This window comes from Cervus elaphus, chromosome 5 (genome assembly GCF_910594005.1).
Source record: "Cervus elaphus chromosome 5, mCerEla1.1, whole genome shotgun sequence".
NCBI classification, from domain to species: domain Eukaryota; kingdom Metazoa; phylum Chordata; class Mammalia; order Artiodactyla; family Cervidae; genus Cervus; species Cervus elaphus.
Window position 1 is genome coordinate 127,669,782 of NC_057819.1, and position 15,311 is coordinate 127,685,092.

The window sequence follows — 15,311 nt, forward strand, 5'->3', positions numbered from 1 at the left end:
TGGAGAGGAGACAAGAGCAAAAGACAGTGAAGGATGCCCATCGCGTCCCTCCTCCCTGACCTGAGGGGGCAGGATGTTCTGGGAAGGGGGTGACGAGCTTATGAAAAGTCAGGGTGATCTGGGGGAGTCCCCTTCTCCCCCCGCCTCTTGGACACAGGAATTGAGGCTGACCCATCCTGGGGTCTTTCACTGCCTCAAGGCTCCATGAGACTCTGCAACAAGGCCAAGCAGGCAGAACTCTCCAGAGGCGACATCACGACTGGACAGGGCAGACGGCTGTACCTACAGAGCGTGCAGCTGTCTCGTGGACCATCTTATGGTCAGAGAGGCAAGCAGTGCACGAGTGTGCCCCACAGAAGAGCTGCTGGGGTCCCCAGGAATATCCAGGACGAGGTGGACACCCCTTTCTGGGCCCCACCCCCGGGGTGACCTCAAAGCCGTAGACATCCACGACAGTGACGGTAGCCGTGCTGCCTGCCTCCGCGGGGGACGCCAGCCGCGCGTTGGCCCTCCTCAGAAGCCAGGCGAAGAGCCGTGCGTATAGGGCCTTGGCCAGGGTGTCCCTGGGGGCGTGGTGAGTGAGCCCCGTGCAGCAGGGGCCAGGCCTGCTCCCGGCTCTCTCCTGCTCCCAGAGCTACCTGGCATCGACGGCGCTTTCCACGGGCAGGGATCTTGAGACCTGGCCACAGGGCGTCTCCTGAGGGCGGAGAATGCGCAGTTGGTTCGCCAGGCCCAAGGCCCACCCCAGGGCTCCCCGAGCCTTTGGGTGGTCTGCTCAGGCCCCCCTTGCCCAGGACCCCCAAGCTCACCGTGACCCTCCGGGTGACCGCCCCCTCCAGGCGCTCGGGTGGCACCCGCAGCAGCCGGGCTGCGGCATGGATCTCGGCCCAGCTGGACACGGCAGCCACCTCCTGGGACTCCCTCTGGATGGAGGTGGGAGGGAGCAGGGCGCGCTCTGCTTGTGGACTGGCTGCATCCCATGGACAGGGGCAGCACCACACTCAGACCGGCCAGGTGCCCGTGACCCAGAGGTAGACCTGGGCGGGGGGGCTGGCTCTGGAGTCTGAGGGCCTGAGTGAGGCCCCGACAAGTCTCTTTCCCTCTCTGAGCCCCACTGTCTTGTTGTTAGAGGGGAAATAATAAGCTTTATGTGACGGTGTTCTCAGGAGCATTAAATGGACTTCCCTGGTGATCCAGGGGCTCAGATTCCACGCTCCCAATGCACGGGGCCTAGGTTTGATCCCTGGTCAGGGAACTAGATCCCTCATGCCATAACTAAGACCTGGTGCAACCAAATAAATATATATATATATAAAAAACTCTATGTAGGGAATCCCTGATGGTCCAGTGGTTAGGACTCTGCTCTATCACTGCTGAGGGTGTAAGTTTGATCCCTGGTTGGGGAACTAAGATCCTGCAAGCTGCTTGGTGTAGACTCCCCACCCAAATATACATACATACATACACACACACACACACACACACACACACATATATGTGAAGTCCCAGGTACATCATAGCTGCTCAGTTAACGCCAAGCATCCGTCTTAGGGTGGTACCTTAGTGGGACAGGATTAGTACGGAGGCAGAAGACCCTAGTCTCAGCTTTCTCATTTATGAGATGGAAATCCATCCACTTTCCGGGACAGCGGTGAGGCCCTGCAGGTAGCCTCCCACACTCTGAGGTTACCGCTGCCCTGATGATGCAGACCAGCCAGACTGCCGATCCGGCGCCTCTGCGGAAGCTCACCTCTGACGAGGAAAAGCAGATGTTGCCCAGCTGCAGGACAGAGGCCAGCACAGCCCAGACAGCGGTCAGCTCCTCGGCGCACAAGCCCAGAGCTTGCAGGGCCTTCACCAGTCCTGTGAAGTCCTGGGCATCGTCCTTGTCCTGGAGCCTGCAGGTGCGGCCCTGCCGAACACAGCAGGGCTCAGGGCTAAGGGGATGGGGCCAGGCCTCCCACGGCCTCCCTCGCCTAAACCCCAAGCGGGGACCCCTCCCTGGGCAGGCGCTGTCGACCGGCACCGGGGAGGGCCTCCCCTCACCTGGTTGAGGTAGTAGTAGGTCTCCGGCCCCTGCAGGGAGAGCTGTTCCCGTTCCATGGGGTCCAGCCCCGCCAGCAGCTCATAAAAAACATGGAAGCTCCGCTCAGCCTGGGCCTTGGGGGGAGAAGGACTGGCTTAGGGGGAGCAGTAGCCAGGTCTTGTGCCCCGGGGAGCAAGGACAAGCCCCCAGGGGAAGGCCAGCCGGGGGAACGAGGGGTCATAGCGCCTCCCTCTCCCCCGTGCTGGGAGCAGTGGGCTGGGGTCGCACCTGAAACACCACCCTTGAGGTCTCGAGCAGGTGATGTGACACAGAGGCACCTACGATGATCCCCCTGTGGGCACAGGACACTGGGTGAGGGTGTCCAGGGTACACGTGGCCCGGGGCCCCTGCTCAGATGGGACCCACCGAGGGCTGGACCCAAGGGCGGCAGCCTCAGGTTCCCAGTCCGGGGAACTGGCCGTGGGTGCCCCTGCCCACCTGGACCCCCGTCACTCACTGCTGCAGGCAGAGGCCCAGGACCTGGCCGAAGCGGCTGGCGTTGGTGTTGAGGACTGTCTTGGCGTGGCCAAAGCTGCCGAGCAGGGGCAGCACAGTGTCCAGCTGGGTGGGCAGGGGGGACATTCAAGTACCTCTGGGCGCAGCAGCCCCTAATGGGGCATCCCAGGCGAGGACACTAAGTGGGAGCTCTGTCGGCCCATGGAGGGGTCGGTCTCCCCTGCCCCCGCGTAGGCGATGCCTGGGGCTGCCCCTGAGGAGAAGCCAGAGGCCTGAAGACCACTCTCCTGGCCCAGAGGAGTGGGAAGGTCCCTCTTGGATCCCTGGACAGTGGCGAGCTGCCCCTCACCCGACACCCTCTCTGCCTCGTCTGCTCCCGCTCCAGGCTGTGTAGGAACTGCACCATCTTTTTGGCCGCCTCTGTCTTCCCAGAGCCGCTATGCCCACTGCAGGAGAGAAGGGCTGGCAGGGCCTCCAGGAAGGGGCACATGGGGTGATCCCAAATGAGCCCCAAAGCGGGGATATGCCCACTTGGAAGTGATACCCACCCTAAAGGAGGCTCCCAGAAATGCAGAAACAGAGCCGGGGCAGGGAGGCCAAACAAAACAAAAAGTCCCCAAGGTGCCTCGCTCAAGGGGCACGGTCTTAGCAAGTCCAGAGCTGCTGCCCAGCAGTGGACCAGACGGGCAGTTTCAAATACGGACCTCACATCACCCTCTTCCCGGCCCTCAGCGTGGCCTGAGGGCTCTGCCACCACTCACCCCAGAAGGATGCAGGTGGCCTGCCCAGTGCTCTCAGACAGGCTATAGGCCGATGCCACGACGGCAAAGATGTGTCTGGGGGATGAGAGAGAAGGTTACCAGCAATGGGCACCTGGGGCCTCCTAGGTGCAGGCAGGTCCTGCCCACAGTCCCCTGGGCCTCAGTCAGTGTGACCTGCTGGGGTCTGGCCACCAGGCGGGAGCAGAGGCCTGGTGGGGCAAGTTCACGTACGGGGTGGTGTTGGGGGTCTTCCCAGGGCGGTAGCTGGCCAGGACCTCAGGTGAAAAGAGAGGCAGGGTCCGGCGGGGGTTCAGAGCGAGCAGGAGGGGCCCCCCGAAGGTCTGGGAAGAAAGCGAAAGCTCTCATCAGAATGTGGGGGGAGCAGGGTTCAGCACCCAGCCCAGGGAGAAGGATGGAGGGGGACACTCGGGGGAAGGGGGCAGTGGCGCCCAGAGGGCCCTTTGACTCCAGGGGAAAGGGAATCCCAGCCCACCACCCCCTCCTGGGTCCCCCGTACATAGATTCGGCCCAGGTGAAACCTCTTCTTGAGACACAGCAGCATGGAGCTGTCGCACACTGGCCTGCGGGGCGGCGGGGTGGAGGAGAGGGAAGTTGGGAGCAGAAAGAGATCCTGGGTTAGCCCTGCCGCTGGCGGCAGAGACACCTCCACCAAGTCCCGTGCCCTCTCCAGGCCCGTCCATAACACAGGGCCTCCCCACCCACCGCTGAGCAAGAGATCCCACCCTGGGCACTACAGGTAGGACCAGGCTGCTGACCCAGAAGAAAGCTTTGTGCCAGTTAGAGAAAGAAGGGGCACCTGGATTCTCACCCCTCAGCTGCCCCTTCCAGCCTGACGACCCTGTGTGGCAAAACCCCTGGGAAGGAGACCCTCCATAAAAACCGGAGGTTGGGTGTGACCCAGGCAGGGCAGGTTTGGGGCCGCGCCCGCTCACCACAGCCGGGCCAGGTCCTCGGTGTCTTCCAGGCCTTCCCCGACGCTCCTGCCCTCTGCGCCGCCAGGAAAGGGAGGCGCCCCAGGGCCCCGTGCGAGGCGAGGCTCCAGGTCCCTCTCCAGCGCCTCCTCCACCTCGTCCTCTGGCTCCCATCGATCCCTCAGGGACCCGCGGGGGCCAGGGCTCCCCTCCGGCCGCCGGCGGGTCTCCAAGGTGAGTCGGGGCAGCAGTGCTTCGGTGTCAAGCCCGGGGTCCTCGTAGGGGTCTGAGCACTGCGCCCAATGCACGGGAGCCGCGGCTCCCAAGGTCTCGGGCTCCGCTTCGCTGCTGGAGCCGCTCTCGTCCAGGGGGGACTCCTCGTGGGGATTCGGGCTGAGAGAGCCGCGGGGGGACCCGGCCATCCCTTCTACACTCGCCCTGCGCCCTGCGCTGTCCGCAGACGCCCCCCCACAGGACCAATCGCGCCCCTCCCCGGCGGGGGCGTCCGCGGACCCTTCCTCTGAGCTCCCGCGGCTCGAAGTACTCCCTGCCCCGTGGACCCTGGGGAACACCACGGCGAACTTGGCATCTGGAGTCGGGTCCTCATCCCCCGAAGGGTCGTGGGCTGGGCTTCTCGCAACCTGCGGGGAACTCGGGCCGCCGCCAGGGGGAGGCCTCGGTCGCCCCCACAGCCCCGCGACGCCCGCCAGGCTCAGCGCTAGACGGCGGCGGCGCGGCCCCGGCCCGCGGCTCGTCCCCTCGCTGGTCCCGGGACCCCGCGCGCCGCCCGCGCGCCGCTGGAGCTGCAGCCGCAGCCACCGCAGGAACCCCAGGGCCCGCGCCACGCGCACGAGCCGGTCCTTGAGGCTGCAGCGGCGGGGACCGGCGGCCTGGGGAGCTGGGCCCGGCGGGGGCCTGGCGCGGAGCCTGCGGAGCGCCACTAAGGCGGCCAGCAGCGCTGGGGCCCGGGGCCCGTCACCCCCAGACCCCGCGTCGCTCACGCCCACCGCCTCCTGCGCCTTCCCCACGACCTTTCCAACCTGGCGGCGCTGACCTCGGGCAGTCAAGGCCTCGGCTTTTTCGGGCGGGGCGCCCCTCGGCTCAGCTTCGAGCTGCACCCCATCCTCTCTTGTATCTCCGCCCTGCCTGGGGTCCTGAGAACCCCACGAGCTCCGAGGGCTGCAGGCGGGGCTGCCCTCCACGGGGCTGGAAGCTGCGGCTTTTCTCCCTGGGTCAGCCTCGCCGGCCTCAGGGGCCCCGCGGGTCGTTTCTGGGGCTGCCCCCGGGCTCCGTCCAGACCCGGCCCCCTCCTGACTCGAGTCTGGATCTGTCCCGGAATCCTCCGTCTCTCCCTGGGGCCTCGCCGCCGCCGATCCTTCTGGGCTCTGGGGCCGCGAGGGGGGCTTGTTGCTGCTGCTGGGGCCCTTGCTGTTCCGCTGCGCTCCTGGTGCCTCCAGTGCTGAGTCTGCGCTGGTTTGAGTGCCCCCCGAGCCCATGTCCGTTTGCTCCAAGTTGGGCCTCTGCTCTGGGGTCCCACCGCCCTGGCTGCGGCTCTCCTGGGCCTCCTGGGTTTCGCTGTCCAGGCAGGAGCTGGCCCCGTCTCCACCCGACGTGTTCCCATCGAGGCTCCGTGTCTCTCGGTGGCCCCGCTGAGCCGAGCGTCCTCGTCGTTTTCCCCTCCTTTTGCGGCTGTCGCGGTCGCGTGTCCTCCCTCCTGGGAGGAGACCCTTCTCCTCCAGGCGCTCGCCGTGGCCATCGCCCGGCTTGTCGCTCTCCTTAGCCCGGCATCCCCCAGGGGCGTGCCCGGGGCTTCGTCTCCCCTCGGCCTCTGGCGGTGATGGCCCTGCCTCTGCCCGTCTGCAGTTCCCGTTCTCCCCTACAGCGGGCTTCCTGTGGGCACTGGGGGGCTCCTGGCCTCGCCTGGCGCTGGGCTCCCTGTGGGCCTTACGGTGGCCCTTTCGATGTTCCCGGCTGGGCGCACTGCCTGCACTGGCAGACCCGGATTCCTGCTCCCCCGAGGGGGGCCTCCGGGGTCCCTCCAGGCGCTGGGGCGCTTTGCCCTTGCTCCTGCCCATGGCTTCCCGGTGTCTCTCTCCTCTTCTCGCCCCAGGAGCTGGCTGCTCACAGGCGTGCCCTCAGCAGCACACCACACAGGCTCTGCGCTGATGGGGGCTACAGGCTCCATCTACCCGCCCCCACGTCTCCCGCCTTACCTGAGGGCATCAATAATGCAGGCGGCTGCTGGTCCTGACCTCCTCGGCCAACAATACAGCAGAGGCCAATCAGGAAAGAAGAGCTGCAGGTGCGGACAAAGGCCATGGACAGGGCAACTGTGCTGCCCTGAGTTGCTGCCAGCCCGGCCAGCCTGGCACCAGGCCCGACCGAGGGGCCCGCGGTCTGCTCCTGCCTCACTGTTTTGGCATCAGGGGGTGGGGGCGGGTGCCAGAAGAAACCATTTGGGCCATCCTCCTTGTCCTGGGGGGTTCTGGGGGGACCTGCCCTCCTTACTTAGCCCCTTGGAGGCTGGAACCAGGCTGACCTTGGTGCACAGCCAGAACCTAGCGAGGGTTGTTAGTTTTGTTGTTGTTCTTCTTCTAGATTGTGAAATATAATTTAAAGAAAACTGTATAAAACATAAATGTACACCTTGGGCTGGTGTAAAGTAAGTAAATGCTTCTTAGTCATGGAACATAATCAGACCCCAATAAATTTCTGAGCACCCGCACTTGTGTGTTGCTCTAATATTTAATTTTTTTGAACAGGTAGTCCAGAAGATGAAAGTTTCCCATTCCTGACCCACAGCTATTCATTTTCCCCTGAGGTTACCCATTTCTTGTGTTTCCTTCCAGAGCTATCCAGGCAGAGAAAAGCAAGTATTATTTTTCTCTCTGAGAATAGGTGGAAGCTTTTCTAGCTCATGGTGCTTCACTTTAACAGATTTTTCCTAACAGATTATCTTGGAGATTTCATAATAGTAAAGATTTTTTTTAACAACTTCGTAATATTCCAGCAAATGAATGTGCCATAGTTTAACCAATTCTTTATTGATAGTGTGAAAATTAATAAAGGAAACACTCACTAAATGGAGGCCAGAGGCCAGAAGGGGGAGTCCTTATACACTTAACCAGTTCACCTCGATATAGATCCCAAGAGAAAAAAATGTACTTTGGATCTCAGGCAGGAAGTGACACAACTTTACTGCTGCCAGCTGGAGGAAGAAAGTTTTTCCCCTTGCCTGGCAATAGCTCAGCCAATGAGAAACTGTCAAACTAAGCCAATGAAAAGCTGCTATACTTCAAACTCCCAATTTCCTCCTATGGACTTTTTGTTTATAACAGCCTGTCCCAACTTCCCTTTTTCCTCTATAAAAGAGCTTCCTTTATAAAAAGTTTTCCTTCCTGCAGAGTTGCGTGTAGTTGGCATTAATTGCTGTCCCATGTTGTAATTCTTTGCTGGTAAAATAATTGGCTCTTTAAAATTATTTTAGGTTAACAGACTTTTACGACTGAAATGGAGGCTGCCTTCATCTAACCTTTTGCTTCAATTACGGACAACATTGATTCCACCTGTGTCCAGGCTGAATCAATTCCTAGAAGTGGAATTGCTGGGCCATAGCGTGTGTGCTTTTGTATAACTCGGAGAGCTCCAAATATTCCTCCGTGGAGGCTGTACCAGCTTACACTCCCATCAACAAGAGGGGAGACCACCCATCTTCACATGGCACTGAGGCAGGATATCATCCAACATTTTTGCCCCTCTGAAACATGACAAATCTCAGTGCCCCCACAGAACTCCTATGCCCCTGCTGACCTCTGACCTCTCCTCAACCGGGAGCCCCACCCAGAATCAGAGTTGGGGAGGTTGACATTCCAGGTTGTGGCACTTTCCTTGGAGGGGTCTCCAGTGAGCTCCTACCTGCCTCACACCACTAGACCATTCAGGTATAACTTAAATCAAATCCCTTAGAATTATACAATGGAAGTGAGAAATAGACTTAAAGGACTAGATCTGATAGAGTGCCTGATGAACTATGGACGGAGGTTCATGACATTGTACAGGAGACAGGGATCAAGACCTTCCCCAAGAAAAAGAAATGCAAAAAAGCAAAATGGCTGTCCGAGGAGGCCTTACAAATAGCTGTGAAAAGAAGAGAAGCGAAAAGCAAAGGAGAAGTGGAACGATATACCCATTTGAATGCAGAGTTCCAAAGAATAGCAAGGAGAGATAAGAAAGCTTTCCTCAGTAATCAATGCAAAGAAATAGAGGAAAACAACAGAATGGGTAAGACTAGAGATCTCTTCAAGAAAATTAGAGATACCAAAGGAACATTTCATACAAACATGGGCTCAATAAAGGACAGAAATGGCATGGACCTAACAGAAGCAGAAGATATTAAGAAGAGGTGGCAAGAATACACAGAAGAACTATACAAAAAAGATCTTCAAGACCCAGATAATCACGATGGTGTGATCACTCACCTAGAGCCAGACATCCTGGAATGTGAAGTCAAGTGGGCCTTAGGAAGCATCACTGCAAACAAAGCTAGTGGAGGTGAGGGAATTCCAGTTGAGCTATTTCAAATCCTAAAAGATGATGCTGTGAAAGTGCTGTACTCAATATGCCAACAAATTTGGAAAACTCGGCAGTGGCCACAGGACTGGAACACAGTTTTCATTCCAATGCCAAAGAATGCTCAAACTACTGCACAATTGCACTCATCTCACACGCTAGTAAAGTAATGCTCAAAATTCTCCAAGCCAGGCTTCAGGAATACATGAACCGTGAACTTCCAGATGTTCAAGCTAGTTTTCGAAAAGGCACAGGAGCCAGAGATCAAATTGACAACATCCGTTGGATCATCAAAAAAACAAGAGTTCCAGAAAAAACATCTATTTTGCTTTATTGACTATGCCAGTCTTTGACTATGTGGATCACCACAAACTGTGGAAAATTCTGAAAGAGATGGGAATACCAGACCACCTGACCTGCCTCTTGAGAAACCTGTATGCAGGTCAGGAAGCAACAGTTAGAACTGGACATGGGACAACAAACTGGTTCCAAGTAGGAAAAGGAGTACGTCAAGGCTGTATATTGTCACCTTGCTTATTTAACTTATATGCAGAGTACATCATGAGAAACGCTGGGCTGGAGGAAGCACAAGCTGGAATCAAGATTGCCGGGAGAAATGCAAATATGCAAATGATACCACCCTTATGGCAGAAAGTGAAGAAGAACTAAAGAGCCTCTTGATGAAAGTGAGAAGAGAGTGAAAAACTTGGCTTAAAGCTCAAACATTCAGAAAACGAAGATCATGGCATCCGGTCCCATCATTTCATGGCAAATAGATGGGGAAACAGTGACTGATTTTTTTTTGGTGGGGGGGGGGCTCCAAAATCACTGCAAATGGTGATTGCAGCCATGAAATTAAAAGATGCTTACTCCTTGGAAGGAAAGTTATGACCAACCTAGACAGCATATTAAAAAGCAGAGACATTACTTTGCCAACAAAGGTCCATCTCGTCAAGGCTATGGTTTTTCCAGTAGTCATGTATGGATGTGAGAGTTGGAATATAAAGAAAGCTGAGCGCCGAAGAATTGATGCTTTTGGACTGTGGTGTTGGAGAAGACTCTTGAGGGTCCCCTTGGACTGCAAGGAGATCCAACCAGTCCATCCTGAAGGAAATCAGTCCTGAGTGTTCATTGGAAGGTCTGATGCTGAAGCGGAAGCTCCAATACTTTGGCCACCTGATGCGAAGTGCTCACTCATTTGAAAACACCGTGATGCTGGGGAAGATTGATGGCAGGAGGAGAAGGGGATGACAGAGGATGAGATGGCTGGATGGCATCACTGCCTCAGTGGAGATGAGTTTGGGTAAACTCCGGGAGTTGGTGAAGGACAGGGAGGCCTGGCGTGCTGTGGTCCATGGAGTCACGAAGAATTGGACACAACTCAGCAACTGAACTGAACTGCCTCACACCCACCTCTCTGCACATCTGGAACCAACCTCCCACCTGGGTGGAGCTTCCGCAAGCACTCATGTTACCCAGGAGGGCCACTCAAGCCCGGATGTCTGGTTTGAGCAAGGAGTTGAAAGTGCCTTGGCCTTTGCCAAGGAAACAGCTGTCCCAAAGCAACACAAGCAAATGGGTAACGTTGGTTACATGTGACTCATAAAACTGGTGTCTTTGAAAGTCTGTACGCTCTGCTTCCCCACCACCAGTACTGAGCAAGACAAAGGGCAATCAGGTTCAGAGGGCTCCTTTCACCTACCAAAAGTAGATAACGATCGATGGATCGTTGCATTGATAACGACATACCATTGCCAGCAACATACCTGGGTTATTTCACAAAACATGATGGTGAGTGAAGAAACCAGTCATGAAAGAGTTATAGAGTCACTGTCTGATGCTATTTATATAAAAGACAAAAAGAGGAAACTGAGCTAAGTTGGTTATAGGGTGGTGCCTGGGTTGGGGGTGGGAGGTTGGTCGTGACTAGGAGGGTCACAAGGAAACCTCCGTGGATGATACTGTTCAGTTTGTGAAGGTTTACTGGGTTGTACTCCTATGACTTGTGTTATTCTGTATGCATTTTATAATAAATGACATAGAGAAAGAGGTCACTGTTTTGTCCTGGACTAATAATGATGATAATAATAAAAATAATAAAAAAATAGCTAACACTTCAGGGGTTACTGTATGACAAATACTGTTCTATATACTTAATACGAGTTCACTTAACTCTTTATTGCTGTTTAGTCACTAAGTCGTGTCCGACTGTTTGCAACCCTATGGATTGTAGCCCACCAGGCTCCTCTGTCCATGGGGTTTCCCAGGCAAGAATACTGGAGTGGGTTGCCATTTCCTTCTCCAAGGGATCTTCTCTACCCAGTGATTGAACCCAAGTCTCCTGCATTGGCGGGTGGGTTCCTAACCACTGAGCCCCCAGGGAAGCCTTCACTTAACTCTTAGGAGCACTCTAAGAGATGGGTGCCATAAGGATTCCCATTTCATGGATGATAAGACTGAGGCACACAGCTGCATGTCAGAACTGGGATGCCCACTCAGTCTGGCTCCCAAGGCCTGACAGGAGAGCTACCAGCTATACATGGAACTTCAATTTGTCCAGCCCGTTACAATGTGTCCTGTGAGCACTGGAGCAGAAGGAGAGCTCCATACTCCCATCTCCAGGCTCTAGCCTTCTCCTGGGCCCATCTCTCCCTCCTGGTGATCCAGGTCTGTGCTTGTGTCTCACTCAGCTGGGACTTCCCTGATGGCTCAGACGATAAAGAATCTGCCTACAGTGCAGGAAAGCCCTGGGTCAGGAAGATTCCCTGGAGAAGGGCATGACAGCCCTGGCAACCCACTCCAGTATTCTTGCCTGGAGAATTCCATGGACAGGGAGGCTGGCGGGCCACAGTCCCTGGGGTCACAAAATGTTGGACACAACTGAGCGACCAACACACAGCTGGGATGGCAAGGCTGCTTCTGATCCCTTGAGCCTCAGCTCCCTTCCCAAGCTTCGTTTCATCCAAACCTCCCCAAACCTTAGGAAGGGGATATGGTCTCATTTCATAGATGGGTAGTGGCTCAGAGAGGGTAAGTGGCTTAAGGACATGCAGGCAGTAAGTGAGGAATTGGGGACCCAATTCGAGGGCCCCACCATGCTGCTCCATGGCACTTCTGCTGGGATTGGCTTCGGAACCAGACAGGCTTGGTCTCCCCGTGCCCCCCACCTCCTGGCTGTGTGGTTTCCAGCAGCCTCCAGGGAAGTCCTCAGACAAACCAGGGGAGAGGGGCGCCACCCTCTGCCTCCTCTTCCCACCCGTCCTTCTTCCGCTTTGCTCACAAGGGCTGTGACCACCTCCTCCATCTGTGTGAGTCCTCTTCTGACTCCACACACACTCCCTCCCTCCTCTCCTGGCCTCATCCACCTCACAATAAGCTTCACCTCCTTTGTTTGGGTCTTAACTGGGAGCCTGGTCCTGTGGGATGTTCCAGATTCTCATTGAATCCTTACCGTCCTCTGAGGTCCACCCTATTATTACAGCCCATTTTAAAGATAAGTAAACAAAGGTGCAGAAGTGAGGTCAGATAACCTCTAAGGTCACACAGCCGGTCACAGGCAAAGCCAGTGATAAAGGGTAGGATTGGCCCGACTTTCAAACGTAGGATGCCGAAGGCCCTCAGATGTAAGTCTCCAGACCAACTGTCTCCAAGGCCCTTGGAATTGGCCGTGACCCTCCCGCTCACACACCCTGTCCTCTGGCAGCCTCCCTGGCCAACTCACCCTCTCGGTGCCTGCTTTGCCGCTCTCACCCCCTCTTCCTGGACACCCCACTCCTCCACCGGGATTAATCCCCTTTCTAGAACACACCAAGTGTTTCTGTGTGTGCATACCTAGCCACACGAATGTTATGTGTGCTTATGTTCCCAATATGAAAATGTTTTCTTCTGAACTGAAAAGTCGAACCACCAACATAAGCTCACTCTTCGAAGCACAAAGTACTTAAGGCCGAGCTCATCCTTAATGGGGACGGGGTCAATCCATTTTCAAACTTTTCAGAGATCTCTAGGTATTTTTAGGTCAACTTGCTGTTGACTTCCTGTTCGAGCTGATTAACTGGATCACTGCTGCAGCCACAAAGCCCCTCTGAGCCATGGAAGTGTTGGCTCTGCCATTTTCTCCTGATTTATTGGTCTTTGCATTAGTAGTAGTGTCTCCAATTCTTAGTTACTTGGCGGGAAACTTCATGTTGCTTGTCCATTTGTGTGAGTTAGTTAACATGGAAGACCCCCTAAACTGGCCAGTCACAAAAGCATGCCCTCTCCCTAGGCGGGGGAGGGGCCGCCCAGCTCCCCAGGTGTGATGTTCCCACTCCTTCCTTGACACCCACTTTTGGTGCAGGATCCTGACCCACAGACTGAAGATCCCGGTGCCAACCCAAGTTTGAAAGAGCAAAGCTTAACTTGTGATAAAAGATAAAGACTTCTTGGACTTCCCTGTGGTTCAGTGGCTAAGACTGCGCTCTCAATGCAGGGGGTCCAGGTTTGATTCTTGGTCGGGGAACTAGAGCCCACAGGCCACAACTAACAGTTCGCGTGACACAGGTGAAGATCTCACATGCTGACCCAAGAAAAAAGGATAAAGACATCCTGTGCATCAAACTCTCAAGATGTTTTCCCTGATCCTAACAGGGTCAGCACCATCATTAATACCTTAAATACACGGACGCATAGAAACCTCGCAACAGATCACAAGGGAATACTATTATCACCCTATCTGCCAGGAGAAACTGATGCAGAGCAGGTAAGTAATTTGTCCAAGTGTGACTTGCTGGGGTTGAAGCTACAGTGGTGTCTAGAAGAATAACTCTAGAACTCACGTCCATGAGTTGGTGATGCCATCCAACCATCTCATCCTCTGTCCCCCTCTTCTCCTGCCCTCAATCTTTCCCAGCATCAGGGTCTTTTCTAATGAATCAGTTCTTCACTTCAGGTGGCCAAAGTACTGGAGCTTCAGCTTCAGCATCAGCCTTTCCAATGAATATTCAGGGTTGATTTCCTTTAGGATTGACTGGCTTAATCTCCTTGCTATCCAAGAGACTCTCAAGAGTCTTCTCCAAAAGGGAACCCTCTTACACTGTTGGTGGGAATGCAAACTAGTACAGCCACTATGGAAAACAGTGTGGAGATTTCTTAAAAAACTGGAAATAGAACTGCCATATGACCCAGCAATCCCACTTCTGGGCATACACACAGAGGAAACCAGATCTGAAAGAGACGTGTGCACCCCAATGTTCATCTCAGCACTGTTTATAATAGCCAGGACATGGAAGCAACCTAGATGCCCATCAGCAGATGAATGGATAAGGAAGCTGTGGTACATATACACGATGGAATATTACTCAGCCGTTAAAAAGAATTCATTTGAATCAGTTCTAATGATATGGATGAAACTGGAGCCCATTATATTATATGGAGTGAAGTAAGCCAGAGAGATAAAGATCAATACAGCATACTAACACATATATATGGAATTTAGAAAGATGGTAATGATAACCCTATACGCAAAACAGAAAAAGAGACACAGATGTACAGAACAGACTTTTGGACTCTGTGGGAGAAGGCGAGGGTGGGATGTTTCGAGAGAACAGCATGTATATTATCTATAGGGAAACAGATCACCAGCCCAGGTGGGATGCATGAGACAAGTGCTCGGGCCTGGTGCACTGGGAAGACCCAGAGGAATCGGGTGGAGAGGGAGGTGGGAGGGGGGATCGGGATGGGGAACACATGTAACTCCATGGCTGATTCATGTCAATGTATGACAAAACCCACTGCAATGTTGTGAAGTAATTAGCCTCCAACTAATAAAAATAAATGAAAAAAAAAAAGAGTCTTCTCCAACACCACAATTCAAAAGCATCAATTCTTCCAGCTGGGTAAGCCCCTACCATTCCTCCAAGGAGAAACAAGGGAGCTTGAGTGGTCCAAGTTCCCAAATTCAGAGCGCGTCTTTAGTGGGCAGGTACAGAGGGTGCGCCCCGGGGTGTCTGTCCTAGAACCTGGAACTCAGCTCCCGCTCTGTTCCCCGTGCTGATCGCTATCCTTCCAATAGGCCCTCTCACAACTCAGGCGAGGGGGTCCCCTGTGACCCAGGGCAGTGCCCTTGCCCCCATGAGGCTCCCGGGGTTCCCTGACTGGCCCCGGCATTTTCACTCACTTCCTGCCAACCACCCTTGGCTCCTCACTCATTCCACAGTGAGGAGACCATTTCCTTGCGTGCTGCTGTGCCTCCCTGGCCCCCAGCCAACTCCTGGTCACCTCTCCTGCCACAGTTTATGCCTTTTTTTTGGCTACCCCACAAAATGTGGGATCTTAGTTCCTTGACCAGGGATCAAATCTGTGTCCCTTGCATTGGAAACTCAGAGTCTTAACCAGGGAGGTCCCTCTAGTCACAGCTTAATGTCACCTCCCCAGGCACATTTCTCCCAGGCCCCCGGATTTCCCTCATCTTACCACTTCCTGCACTTGTAAGGACCGTGAGCCCCACAAAGGCAGGGGCCACTTTGT

General features: G+C 55.1%; 1 protein-coding gene across 1 annotated transcript in view; it reads right to left on the reverse strand.

Moving 5' to 3' along the window:
• Window positions 1-5,731, reverse strand: part of MYO15B (myosin XVB) — a 29,693-nt gene extending 23,962 nt beyond the window's left edge. Inside the window, exons 1-12 of the mRNA XM_043900808.1 lie at window positions 4,257-5,731; window positions 3,821-3,884; window positions 3,535-3,644; window positions 3,304-3,378; window positions 2,892-2,988; window positions 2,544-2,647; window positions 2,315-2,378; window positions 2,047-2,160; window positions 1,751-1,912; window positions 810-923; window positions 639-697; window positions 431-563 (exon numbers count right to left, since the gene is read on the reverse strand). Coding sequence (XP_043756743.1) covers window positions 431-563; window positions 639-697; window positions 810-923; window positions 1,751-1,912; window positions 2,047-2,160; window positions 2,315-2,378; window positions 2,544-2,647; window positions 2,892-2,988; window positions 3,304-3,378; window positions 3,535-3,644; window positions 3,821-3,884; window positions 4,257-5,731 — 2,571 coding nt within the window. The remainder of the gene's footprint in view (window positions 1-430; window positions 564-638; window positions 698-809; window positions 924-1,750; window positions 1,913-2,046; window positions 2,161-2,314; window positions 2,379-2,543; window positions 2,648-2,891; window positions 2,989-3,303; window positions 3,379-3,534; window positions 3,645-3,820; window positions 3,885-4,256) is intronic.
• Window positions 5,732-15,311: the final 9,580 nt, after the last annotated feature.